The sequence below is a fragment of the Acipenser ruthenus genome, chromosome 13 (genome assembly GCF_902713425.1).
Source record: "Acipenser ruthenus chromosome 13, fAciRut3.2 maternal haplotype, whole genome shotgun sequence".
In the NCBI taxonomy this organism is placed as follows: Eukaryota; Metazoa; Chordata; class Actinopteri; order Acipenseriformes; family Acipenseridae; genus Acipenser; species Acipenser ruthenus.
The window spans coordinates 16,880,766-16,894,982 of record NC_081201.1 but is presented as its reverse complement, the minus strand read 5'-3'; the positions used below and the strand labels follow the sequence as shown (position 1 = coordinate 16,894,982).

General features: G+C 43.9%; 1 protein-coding gene across 2 annotated transcripts in view; it reads left to right on the top strand.

Moving 5' to 3' along the window:
• csgalnact2 (chondroitin sulfate N-acetylgalactosaminyltransferase 2) overlaps positions 1–14,217 on the top strand; it is a 77,029-nt gene that overhangs the window by 18,037 nt on the left and 44,775 nt on the right. For both annotated transcript variants that reach the window (XM_034031526.3, XM_059035687.1), the window contains exon 2: positions 2,321–3,744. In XM_034031526.3, the coding sequence (XP_033887417.2) occupies positions 3,111–3,744 (634 nt within the window). In that variant the 5' untranslated portion in view covers positions 2,321–3,110. The remainder of the gene's footprint in view (positions 1–2,320; positions 3,745–14,217) is intronic.

Sequence of the window (14,217 nt, the reverse complement as noted above, 5' to 3'; positions counted from 1 at the left end):
TGCTGTACTTTATGCACCCAGAGCAGGTCAAACATCAGAAAAAAAAAGTCTGAAATAAAAAAAAAAAAAAGTATCCAGAAGGTGATTGGGTACTCTTGTAATTATGCTGCAGGTCTGTAAAATGATCCGCCACCGTGTAGGTACTACTGTAAAATGATCCGCCACCGTGTAGGTACTACTGTAAAATGATCAGCCACCGTGTAGGTACTACTGTAAAATGATCAGCCACCATGTAGAAAACATGTAATTTACATTTATTTCGAACCTGTAGTATTTTATGTATTCTGATTGGTCTAGATGAATACGTCTTCAGTGGTTTGGGCTTTTTCAGATTCAATCGACTGATTCTGACAAAGTACCATTCTGTGTAAACTTATTTATCAGCCGAGGCATCGTCATCCTAATGAATACAGTAAATGTGGTAAAAAAAAGAACTGTCTGACAAGCCTGCTAAACATTCAGTCATCGAAAACCAAAAACAAATCTTTCTGTCAATCATTTTCTAATGTTGCGCCCTATCAACCAGACAGGACACGATGGAAACAAATTACCGATGCAGTAACCTCATTGCAAAAGATATGGTTCCTATCAACACTAGTTGATGAAAATGATTATTTTAAAGTACCTTTGACCTGTGGTCAAGCCAAACCACTGAGCCATACATTAGCCTAACTGTACACTACTTTGATCCTGATTGGAACTTATGCAGCCTACACACATCGTGGTTTCCCGACGACCACACTGGGGAGCAATCGCACAGGGTCTGCAAGATGCTCTCTCTGCCTGAGCCCGAGCAAAGAGCAGCAAAGCAGCATCACTATATATTGTGGATCCCAATGTCCATATTAAAATTATGAAGGGATGTTAATGTAAACCGTCTACCTGCAGCAAAGTGTGCTATGAGCTCCCGAAAATGCAGCTGGCTTAGTGCTGAGACTGCCAATGCTTTTTCACTGTACAAAACAACATTGGTTTGGGAAAATCATAACTGCTGCATCCTTACCTGAAAGAAATTCCTTCCTGAGCATAATTCCTTGATCAGCAAGCAATGACGAGCTGCTGAGAATGGAGGAAATGTCTTGTACAAGGAAGAGGGTCAGTTATTATTTATTATTTAATGGGCAGCAGTGTGGAGTAGTGGTTAGGGCTCTGGACACTTGACCGGTGGGTTGTGGGTTCAATCCCCAGTGGGGGACACTGCTGCTGTACCCTTGAGCAAGGTACTTTACCTAGATTGCTCCAGTAAAAACCCAACTGTATAAATGGGTAATTGTATGTAAAATAATGTGACATCTGTATAATGTGAAATAATGTATGATGTGATATCTTGTAACAATTGTAAGTCGCCCTGGATAAGGGCGTCTGCTAAGAAATAAATAATATTATTATTATTATAATCCGTGTGAGCTGCTACTCTTTACAGGCTGTGGGAGGGTGTGTGAACACACAGGAGTCAAAGTTTATTTGATACCGCCTCACCGGCATCCCATTTTTATTTTCGGCTCAAAGGGGCACACTTGTACCATGGCTGGCCACTGCCAACAATGGTATTGGTATTTGATTTTCAGTGATCCAGTTCTGAGTCACCTGCAAGTGCCAGAAAGCAAACAGAAAGTTCAAAACCAAACCATGAAAGAAAACCGGGAAAATAAAACACTGTAACAAAACTACAAATAAAAGGTCCCGGGGCCTCCGCTGTCCGGTGCAGCTCAAGTTTCCATGACGCTCTCCTATTCCCCTCGCTATCACTTGCAGGGTTGCCCAGACTTCCCCAGTTAAACTAATACCGTCCCACTCGGGGTACATGATAAAGAAATACTGCTTGGTGTTTTGGTTTTCAATGGTCCAGGTGTGCTTGTCCCTTTTCTCTCACTCCAGACTACTGTTTGGTTTGTTTTTAATCCAGGTCTATGAATAGAGCTCCCCCTGTTGTTTCTCCTAGAAGGGCAAGACCGGGGGAATAGCAGAGCGTTCGTTTTATTGGTTGACCATCTCTCCCCAAGACTGCCTCCCAGCCACTCGGAGAGGGAGAGACGTGACGCACCCTCACCCAACCTCTGTGTCATCACCATGATTGACAAGGGGGTCCTCCAGGCTTTCGACCACCCCCTGCAGGAGCACGCATGTGGCCGATAGCCAGCACAGACCTCCCCTGTTACACGGGCATTGCTGTTCCGGGAGCCAATAAAACACTATCTGTTGCTATTAACATACCTACCTTATTGCTGTTTCTTGAATGTTTCTAATATACTTCTGTTCTGTGGATGTTAAACCAGCAACAATAGTCTGTGTACTAATCTGATTTTCCATTCATGCCTAGGTTACATCTTGTTTTGCTGACTCCAGGATTTGAAAATGCATGAGAAATAGGATTCTGTGCACAACCTGACCCTGCCAAGCCATTCACTGCCTGCCACTCTGAGGCATGGTATCTACGAACAGAATTGAAATGAGCTTGTGTTGAAATTCGGTGTTTGCCATGGCCATATAAGAATTATTGGATTTGCCATTATGGAAAAAAACCCAGAGTTTGGCATTGTATTTGGTAATGTACCTTTTAAACTTGAATGAGCTACAGCATTATCATGAAAAACCTCAAGAAAGCCAAGAAGAATTGTTACTTTGACCAAAATGAATGCTGTTTATATCGGTGGAATGGGAACTTAAAGTAAGACTGACAATAAAATGTGAACGAACAAACTCTAATTTTCAGTTTGTTGATGTAATGCTTACCATCATGCACGACTTTTCCTTGGAATATTAATTTCAGATTGTCCTATATTGCACTATTATAGCATAGGTACTGACATATTATAAAACAATAACTGTACCAGTATAAATATCAGAAAAATGCTATATAGTATTATATATTTCATGCCAGTTTCCTACATGTGTATTGTGTCAAATGCAGTATAGTAGATGCTCCCCTAATGTGCTGCAGTTTATAATTACGACTTTTAGAATCCAAATGATTCTCGCTCTAGACTCTGCTGCACAACAATACGGCGATAGAGTTGTATAGTATTATATAGTGATTCATTTGGAATTGAAGGCAGTGCTCGCATGCAGATGACACTTCCCTTTGTCCTATGAAACCCTAAGCCTCCACCATGCCTAGAAGAGGCTTGCCCTTGCAGGCCCGGACTCGCTGGCTGCTCCTGGGTGTTTCCTTGCTGCTCAGCCTGGTGCTGCTGACTTACCTCCTGGAGTGTGCGCCTCCTCCAGACAGCAGCCCGGCTCTGCCTGGGCCAGCAGGGGAGCTTGTTGGGAAGGAGTACTACCAGGCCCTTCTGCAGGAGCAGGAGGAGCGCTACCAGAACCGAGCCGCTAGCCTCAAGCGGCAGATCGGCCAGCTCAAGCAGGAGCTCCAGGACATGAGCGAGAAACTCAAGGCTCTGCAGGACAAGAAGGGGCTGGCCGGGGGAGGGGCCAGGGAGCAGGAGCCCAACGACCTTCTTGAGTACCTGCACTCGCAGATCGACAAGGCGGAGGTAGGCACGGGCGCCAGGCTAGCAAGCGAATACGCAGTGGTGCCCTTCGAGAGCTTCACCGCCACCAAGGTGTACCAGCTTGAGACGGGTCTGACCCGGCACCCCGAGGAGAAGCCTGTGAGGAAGGACCGCCGTGACGAACTGAGCGAGGTCATCGAGGCTGGGCTGGAGGTCATCAACAACCCAGAGGAGGAGGAGGAGGAGCAGGACGAGGAGCAGAGACTGACCTACACCGATGTGGACTTCGTGGAAGGTAGGGTCACTGCATTTTCAGAGCTTCAAGCACACAAGTGAATTTATTTAGTCTTAGAACTAAGAAGGGGGGACTTGATTCAAGTCTTTAAAAACTAAAAGGAGTTGACAAAGTTGCCAATACTTTAAGCCCAGCACAGAACCAGGACTAAAGGACAGTTGGAAGTAAAGTGGAGATTTCAGACAGAGGGTAGGAGACATCTCCAAACTGGATTGTAACAGAGTACACTTTACAGAGTAGAACTAAGAGACACAGAGAACACAGCTTCCATCACGGGTAGAGACACTGAGAACACAGCTTCCATCACGGGTAGAGACACAGAGAACACAGCTTCCATCACGGGTAGAGACACAGAGAACACAGCTTCCATCACGGGTAGAGACACAGAGAACACAGCTTCCATCACGGGTAGAGACACAGAGAACACAGCTTCCATCACGGGTAGAGACACAGAGAACACAGCTTCCATCACGGGTAGAGACACAGAGAACACAGCTTCCATCACGGGTAGAGACACAGAGAACACAGCTTCCATCACGGGTAGAGCCACAGAGAACACAGCTTCCATCACAGGGAGAGCTGAACCACACACTTGGGAGGTGTCATCACTGTCTGTTAATGGATGCTGGTCTCATTCTTAAAACAGAACTGTCCTCTTATCCTCTTCAGTCACTCCTCATGTGTGAGCCGTCCTTTTTCCTGCTGTCCTAAAATGAGCTCCACCCTTACAGATACAAAGGGGCTGAGGCTGATTCAATAGATCTATATATTGCTGTAGTTTAGATCATTCAAGTAGGTCTTAATAATGGCACGACTTTGTTGTCTCCATGCAAATTTCACATTTCACTATCAATGTAACAAACCATTATTTTAAAAATGAAGTATTCTGTGTAGCCAGTTTTACTGTCGTTCCAATATCCCGACACTAGTCCAGACTGCTGTAACACATGCATACACAGGGGTGGGTGAACCTGGCCAGTAGTCGGTGCATGATGGGATGCAAACTTGGCTAATGAATGAGGAATCTAACCTTGGAATTCCTTGGCCCTGGTGAAAATCAATTGTACTGACTAGCTCTGTCAGCTGGCTCTGATCGTGTACAGATTGTCTACCCTTGAACTGGAAACTGGAACAAGAAATACAGAAACAGTTTAGACCAACTCATTTTTATTTGTGATTCAAACCCATCCCTTCAGATAGTACAGGGTAGTGAATTACCTGCTGATCCTCCCAGCCCCCTGCCTTCCTGTTTAAATAGGTACAGTACTGTAGGGCAGCACTGTAGTCTGACTAACAGAACCTGCAAACTACAGTTCACAGTACTGCAGTCTGACTAACAGAAACTGCCAACTACAGTTCACAGCACTGCAGTCTGACTAACAGAACCTGCAAACTACAGTTCACAGCACTGCAGTCTGACTAACAGAACCTGCAAACTACAGTTCACAGCACTGCAGTCTGACTAACAGAACCTGCAAACTACAGTTCACAGTGACAGCACATGGCCAGCCTGCACGGTCTGTTTGATTAACATTCTGTGTTACAGACCCTTGTCAAACCAGATGCTGTACCAAGAGGATGTTAGATATAGAGAGAATCTGAAGCATGATTAACATCAAACTTCCTGAGTTGTTAGCTAGCCTTGGCTGATCTGATGTCTTATCTATATTATTCATTTTATTTTTATTGCATTTATTTATTGCATTTTATAGCGCTTATAAAAGCAAAGCACATAGCAGAATAAAAGAACAAACCACAATACATGTGTATAGCATGTCACACATACAACTGACACAATCGGACCATTTAAATAACAGATTTAAATAACAGTAATAATAAATAATAATAATAATACAAAAGCAGCAATTTTAAAGTTACATTAAAACCCACTAAGATAAGTGAGCCATTTTATAAAAGTGCGTTTTTAGTCTTGACTTATAAACTGTAATGGCCCCAGCTTCCCTGACAAACGAAGGCAGAGCATTCCATAATTTACCTCTACAAGAAAAAGCCCTATTATGACTGAAACTGACTTGCAAAAGTATGTCATGATATGCCATGCTTGGAAACACCTTGCTGGGTTGGTCAGGTTAATGCTACAACACAGAAATATAGTGGATTGTGTTTATCAGGTCATGATCGTTAGCCCCTTGGCCTGGCAGAGCGGGGCAGTGCCAGGGTTCCTCGCAGAGCGGGGCAGTGCCAGGGTTCCTCGCAGAGCAGGGCAGTGCCAGGGTTCCTCGCAGAGCGGGGCAGTGCCAGGGTTCCTCGCAGAGCGGGGCAGTGCCAGGGTTCCTCGCAGAGCGGGGCAGTGCCAGGGTTCCTCGCAGAGCGGGGCAGTGCCAGGGTTTCTCACAGAGGAGCACTACTTTAAAAATGAAAAACTATAATAAAATAAATATAGTGTGTAAACAGGTATATGTACATACAAAACAGTAAAACGAGAGCCGTGTTTAATTTAAAATGGAAGTGTGGCAAAGTGTTAAGTGAATACAGGTGAGTGCAGTGCAGCGCGGATACAAAACAGACAGAAAATGATTTCCAGGTGCAAGGGTGTTTATTGAGAAATTAACAATGTCCAGAGCCTTATGGCAAACACCTGTAAATAATAATGTTGGAGTGATACAGCGGCGTGTATCACTCGGTATTTGTAATTCCCCGGGTTTGACCCGTAACCAAAAGTCCAGTTTTACATACCAACACTAAACACAAAACACAAACACAGTTCTTAGTGATAGTGAATACGTGCAAGTGGTGTAATACAGTTCTTCGTGAAATGCAGGGGTGAAAGTGATGTTGGGGTTTATACTGGCTTTCGCTACAGCTCCGGATCGTGCAACTGGTAGTCTATTAAAAAAACAGATGACAGTTAACATAACACTAACAAACACAAGACAAAACTCACGGTTCACGATACAGCACACAGACTCCTTGTAGGTTTTCAACACTAACAATTTACCAAGGAACAGATCACGTCAGCTATGACCCCTATTTATATCCTCGCTCATGACCCCTAGGTTAACGAGCGCATCTGCTCCTCCAATCCTCGGATGCCACACCGTTTACCGTCTGGGTCATTGAGTTTGGATACCGTAGCTGCGCCCCTTTCCTAAAAGACCAACTTCCACCTACCCTACGGAATAAATTGTCGTGCCATTTAGTTAAGGGTACTCTGTTCCCGTTACACAGTGCCCTCACAGGTCGAGAGGGAGATCTAACACCAAGCACCATTCGATCTCTGTCACAGGAAGTAATATATGTTTTCTCTTGCATGTGTGTCACTTGGTGCAGCACAGAATCCAAGTTGAGCTGCTGCAGCCTGCTGCTTTGCAGGTTTCTGATTGAAATGTTTCTGCCGAAGCGCTGTGGCTAGCTTCAAGATGAAATCTCTCCTACTGATATTTTCCCCGGTGCCTTCCTTGTACAAAACGAAGGAATTGATGGCTGCCAGGTCCAGTAGAGATACCAACAGGCTTGTATATAAAAGTAAAATAGAATATTGTCGGTTATATTCAAAATAAAAACATGTATTGTAAAAGATTCTAGGTGGGTGGGATTATAACTTCCTTATTTTCGTGATCCTGCCTTTCAGGTGACTTCAGGGTATTTAATACATGTATTTAGGAAAAGTCATAAATGGACAACCGCATAACTTTCACACATGGCAGAGTAAATTTGAAAACCTCAAACCGTCAAAATGACTGCCATGGCGGTTCTAGTGTTAAGCAGCCCTGAGAGGAGAGCTTGTATGAATTGGCACATGCCTATGGCTGCCATATTGAGGTTATGTGATTTAAGTTTCTGCTGTGTAGATTTCATGGGTGGGATCTCTGTTGACAACAGCACCTGACACAGGGTGACTGAAATCAACAACGGCAGGTTAAGGGTTAAATGAATAAATTCCCAGTGCTTTGGAACAACTTAGCATTGCCAATTGAGATCAATAACTCACTTAGGCTTGGCACTGCAGTCATGATCTCACTCCAGTAAACCGTTGATTCTTCTTGGACTCTGTTGAGGAAACTATGAAATGTCTGCAGAAACAGAGCTCCATTCTTCAGAGCTGTGTCTGGAATGGGACTACACTGCAGTGACTCTGCCAGTGCGGACTCCTTTTAAAAGACCACTTCAGGCAGCCAAACCTTGCCTTAAAGTGCTGCCAGTAAGAAAGGGATAAGAAAAGTTGTCCACAGACTAATACCTGGGAGGCTGTAAATACTGTGAAACTTCCCAGCTGCTTTCTGTGCTTCTTTATCAAGTTGGTCTAGCTGTTCCAGACTGTCTGGACATGTAGTCTGACAGATTTAACTGTCAATAAGGAGTGTGGCCCCCAAGCCAGGTGGTCATGGATTAAACATTTGAATTGGTCTGGAGGGAGACTGTAATTTTAGATGCAGAAGTAGTATAACTGTGCCACTGTTTTGCTTTCTGTATAAATGATAATGAATTGTGAAACAGACCCCTTCCTGACCCTTTCCCTGGTACATAGCTGACAGCAGCATTGAGGGTGATGTTAATAAGATCCGTGGCTGTTTAGATAGAGAAGAGGAATGTAAAGTTGACTTTTTAGTGTTTATGTGTTGCTGTAAAAACAGATATGTGTAATAGACCTTAAGTAAATGTTGGCCATTTGCTACAGAAAAACTATAATTACTAGTCAGCCAGAACGTGAAATAATGGCTCAGAAACTGTGTTTAAAAATTACATTCCCAGACACTGGGCCTTATTCCCAGAGAAGATTCTGTGAGAACATTAAACAAATTCCAGGTCCCTTGTACTAAGAGTTGCCACCTCTGGCACAGCACTGTGATCAGAGCCACGTAACCAGCACTGATCACAGAAGAATGGTTAGTCGTGAGCACTACACCACTCCAGTGACAACATGCAAACACAGTATACTCTTACATTAAATCTGATATTCAATGTGATACCTATCCTGGAGTCATGTTTTACTATATATGACATTTTTAAGTTTCATGTATTACACAAAAATACGGGTTAGTTCGTAGGTACAACCCTTGTTACATCAGGAGAAGGGATTGTTGGATGTTTTTATATGTCTGTGTGAATTTGTATAGAAAGGTCTATTTATTTTATAAAACCCCAATTTAATATAAAGCTGTTTGAATTATGCTTTGGATCTGGCAGTGCCAGGGTTCCTCGCTCTGCGGAGCAGTTCCGGGGTTCCTCGCTCTGCGGAGCAGTGCCAGGGTTCCTCGCTCTGCGGGGCAGTTCCGGGGTTCCTCGCTCTGCGGGGCAGTTCCGGGGTTCCTCGCTCTGCGGGGCAGTGCCGGGGTTCCTCGCTCTGCGGGGCAGTGCCGGGGTTCCTCGCTCTGCGGGGCAGTGCCGGGGTTCCTCGCTCTGCGGAGCAGTTCCGGGGTTCCTCGCTCTGCGGGGCAGTGCCGGGGTTTCTCGCTCTGCGGGGCAGTGCTGGGGTTCCTCTCTTAGATCCAGCAGGCAGGCCGCTAAGGACCACACCACCGTTTCCTTGGCCTGCTCTTCTCATTCTAATCTATCCGGGGATGTCCTACTTCTAGCGGCTGTCACAGTGTGTAAGAGACTGCGGCAGTAAACCCCTCTGTTTCTCTGTGTGGACGCTAGCTGGCCTGCATTGGCTGCAGTTCAAGCTGCAGCTGAAGAGCTTTCTTTGGGAATAGTAGGTTTCCTGTCTCAGTAGCCTTTGTGTGAGACTGACCCTAATAGGAAGAATGAACTCGGGCATGGGAACAGTTTGAGCTGATAATGGCGAAATTCATTATTTCAAACTTTAACATTTTTGCTGTTGGGAAATGAACGGTGCCACGGTAAAAAAAAAAAATGTATTTGTGTAAGCATTTTGAAATGTGTCGCTTTAAACGACCAATATCTTGAGCATGCTGCACAGTTTAGTTTGCCTGGGACTGTGTCAAATATTAACAGCTTCTTTCAGCACATCGCTTTCTCCATCATGCTGTCTCAGGAGTGTGGGGGGGTGACATCTATTGCAGCAGCCTGTATCTATTAGGACAATTAGGACTCTTGTATTGTGTACCCCAACCTCTAATCGAAGAGAGAATATACTCCAAACTGTTACTTAACATAGTGAAATAAATGGTCCAATCTGCAGTAACTGTAATCTGCAGTAAATTGTCCAATCTGCAGTAACTGTAATCTGCAGTAAATGGTCCAATCTGGGAAATCCGCCGACACTTTTTCCATCTGCTAAAATGTCATAAACAGCCTTCACTGAGTGTTGTCTTGTAAAACATGTCACGTTGTTTTACCCTCTGGCCATATCTACACACTTTAGAATTTTTTGTTCCAGGCAAGTAATTTAAAACTGTTAAATTTACAAACTGAATGCGGTTAGATGTGTAATTCTGGTAATAAACTCAACCTGGTCTTTATTAAAAATGTGCCTGTTTCAGCACTAAGTCATTTTACAGAACAGTTGTCCTAAACATAGAGACACATATATTAGTGTACTAGCATATTTGAGCCTTATGGGTAGGTTTACTAAGATGGGCCACTCGCAGCGCAAACATACAGCAGTTTGCATTTTCGTTGCGACACTTAACAAAGTAAACATTTTGTCATAAGAAGAACATAAGAACATAAGAAAGTTTACAAACGAGAGGAGGCCATTCAGCCCATCTTGCTAGTTTGGTTGTTAGTAGCTTATTGATCCCAGAATCTCATCAAGCAGCTTCTTGAAGGATCCCAGTGTGTCGGCTTCAACAACATTACTGGGGAGTTGGTTCCAGACCCTCACAATTCTCTGTGTAAAAAAGTGCCTCCTATTTTCTGTTCTGAATGCCCCTTTATCTAATCTCCATTTGTGACCCCTGGTCCTTGTTTCTTTTTTCAGGTCAAAAAAGTCCCCTGGGTTGGGGCTCCTCAGTGGCGCATCCAGTAAAAGCACTCGCTAGAGTGCAGGATGTGCTCTATAGCCTGGACGTCGCTGGTTCGAGTCCAGGCTATTCCACAGCTGACCGTGGACGGGAGCTCCCAGGGGGGTGGACGGGAGCTGCCCAGAGCTGCGTTGTCCTCCGACGCTGTAGTTCTGAGGCGGCTGCACGGTGAGTCTGCAGAGTGTAAAGAAGCAGGCGGCTGATGGCACACGCTTCGGAGGACAGCGTGTGTTCATCTTCGCCCCTCCCGAGTCAGCGCAGGCGTCGACATTATCTATAGACAATTTAAGTTATTCCTCATTCATTTACACATCGAATAAAAAAAAAAACACATTAAGTTAAAAAATAATAAATGCATAGCTAAATAATAACGACTACAGATAGTGCCTTGAAAAAGTCTTCACACCCTTGAACATTTTTCACTTTCTACTCCTAAAAAATACAATTCAAAATGCATTAAAGTAGGAGTTTGTTTCACTGATCTACACAATATCATCTACACTTTCAACGTGAAAGAACAATTATAGAAATATTCAAAAAGTAATTAAAAAAATAAAAAAAACAAAGTCTTGATTGTATGTCTTCACACCGTTTGTCATAGCAAACCCAAATTAGCTCAGGTACAACAAATTGCCTTAACAAGGCACATAATAAGTTAAATAGAGCTCACCTGTGTCCAATCACAGTAGTTCAACTGATTCGAATACTCCTGGATGAAGAATCAAGCTCTTTCTGTTGTATGGAGTGAATTTGAAGCAAATGGCAAAACATGCCGAACAAGGAGATAAAGTTATTGAAAGGTACAGATTGGGGGAAGGCTATAAGAAACTTTCAATGTATTGAATATCCCTTGGGGCACTGTCAGGTCCATCATTGTAAAGTGGAAACAGTTTGGCACCACCAAGACGCTGCCTCGATCAGGCCGTCCCTCCAAAGTCAGTAGCCGTGGCTTAAGGAAACTGCTGAGGGAGGTCACTATGAGGCCTAAGATTACTTTAAAAGAATTACAGAAGTCTCTGGCTGAGATTGTTGAACAGTCAACATTTTCCCCAACTTCAAGAGTACTCCATACACATGGCCTGTATGGGAGGGTGGCAAGAAGGAAGCCACTGCTGAAAAAAAGCCATATGATGTGCCGCATAGCTTTTGCAAAGAAACACTTAGGGGACACTGCACGCATGTGGGAGAAGGTTTTGTGGTGTGATGAGACCAAAGTGGAACTTTTTGGTCTCAATGCTAAGCGATATGTGTGGCGTAAACCAAACACAGCACATCACCCTGCTAACACCATCCCTACAGTAAAGCATGGTGGTGGTAGCATTGTGTTTTGGGGATGCTTTGCAGCAGCAGAGACAGAGAGGCTTGTGAAGATCGAGGGAAAGATGGATGGTGAAAAGTACAGGCAGATCCTGGAGGAAAACCTGTTCCAGTCTGCCAGACACCTGGGACTGGGGAGATGATTCACCTTTCAGCAGGACAATGATCCTAAGCACAAAGCAAAAGCAACAATGGAGTGGCTCAGCAAGAAGAAAGTGAATGTCCTCGAGTGGCCGAGTCAAAGCCCAGACCTGAATCCTATAGAAAATCTGTGGCAAGACTTGAAGACTGCAGTCCACAGACGATCCCCAGCCAACTTGAAAGAGCTTGGCTATTCTGCCAAGAAGAATGGGCAAAAACTGCACCATCCCGCTGTGCTAAGTTGGTAGACACTTATCCAAAACGACTCATGGCTGTTATTGCTGCAAAAGGGTCTTGCACCAAGTATTGACTCAAGGGGTGTGAAGACTAATGCAATCAAGACTTTTTGGTTTTTTATTTTTAATTACTTTTTGAATATTTCTATAATTGTTCTTTCACTTTTAAAGTGTAGATGATCTTGTGTAGATCAGTGAAACAAACTCCTACTTTAATGCATTTTGAATTGTATTTTTAGGCAGTAGAATGTGAAAAATGTTCAAGGGTGTGAAAGACTTTTTCAAGGCACTGTAAATAATGAGTCGACTAGAAAAAGTAAACAAAAATTTACTAAAAGTTAGCCCTGCCCAACAAGCAAGCAAGTAAGCACGCACTCACACAGACATGACACAGCGGAAAAAAAAAACACTGCAGATGTACTCAACACAAAAAAACAATATGGCTAATTAGCCCAAGTACTTACCATTTAGATGATATGTAGATTAGCACTCCTGGAATTGTAAAACCGGAGATACAGAACTTTGAATCCGCTGTGCCCTCAGTTGTAAGAGACTCGTCCTTGTAATCAAAATATTATATGTCCCGCCCATCCTAGCCCAACCTAAGCCAATGGTATCATGACATGCCCCGTAGTCATGGCTGTGACCCACACTTAAAAAAAATAATAAGTTTCCTGGTTGGACGGCAGAGATAGGACTTGTTTTGTCATCGTAACAAAAGTTACGAAATTACAGCGTGTCGGCAGCAAAGGGTTAAGAGGGTTGGTAACAACAACAGCGCACCAGCAGGACCCGTGATGGCGATCCCCAATGACCCGGAGGCATATCTGGTGGCGTTTGTGCAACTGGCTACCACCACGTCATGGCCGCAGGAGTACTGGGGTAGCCAACTGGGCTCCATTTTAATCGGGGAGGCCCAAGCAGCCTATTAGACTCTGACCGACACCGACACGCGCTAGTATGGGTTGGTAAAACAGGCCATGCTCCAACATTTGAACATTGATGTAACTTAAAAAAAGGATGGTGAGTAAGTAGATTCAAGAAAATGCACATAGTCCTTTTCTTCACTCAGTTGTTAGGTTTATTGAAATACAAACATCATGGGGGAAACTCATCACGTGCGCTTCATTAAGTACCAGAGACCGCGAGATACCCGGCCCAGGGTGGTCATCCAATGATTGTGCGACCACATGACTCACTGGCTCAGCCCCCTCCAGAAAACAGGTGTACAACTGGGGGAAGCCATTGTGATGGAACAGTTCTGTCATGTGGTTGGCGCCGAGACCCAGGCATGGATACGCAGCAAAGGTCATTCAAAGGTCATTCAGGAGGAGTGGCAGCAGCAAAGGTCATTCAAAATGATCTAGACAGCATTCAGAACTGGGCAGAAACATGGCAAATGTCATTTAACCCTTTGCGGTCCATTTATTAATCGCGCGTCAGGCACGCCAGGTCTAATTAATTTTCACACGCGCAGTTAATTTTATACGCGCTGTTTAAAAGTATTTTTTTTCACAGTCAAACGGGTTTAAATGGCCCTACATATCAACAAAGCACACACTAGGCATCTCCAGCCCCGCCCCACCCTTTTGTTTGCTATAGCGTTCAGCTATGTAAGAAATAAATAATAATAATAATAATAGTCGTACATACCGATCGATCATCTCCAGATCACTCGTTTTATCACCAAACTCCTCAATAATGCGATCCAAGTCATTATTTTATTACTATAACATCTGAAAAAAGCTGTGCAAATGTCCATGATAGTCTCAGTGCGCTGACGCACTTAGCCAGCTTGTTTACTATGAACGCCCATTATCTGATACCTGATACCATGTATGACTATTCATGAAATACGCCTTTTTTTTTTTTCTTTTTTTTTTCCGACT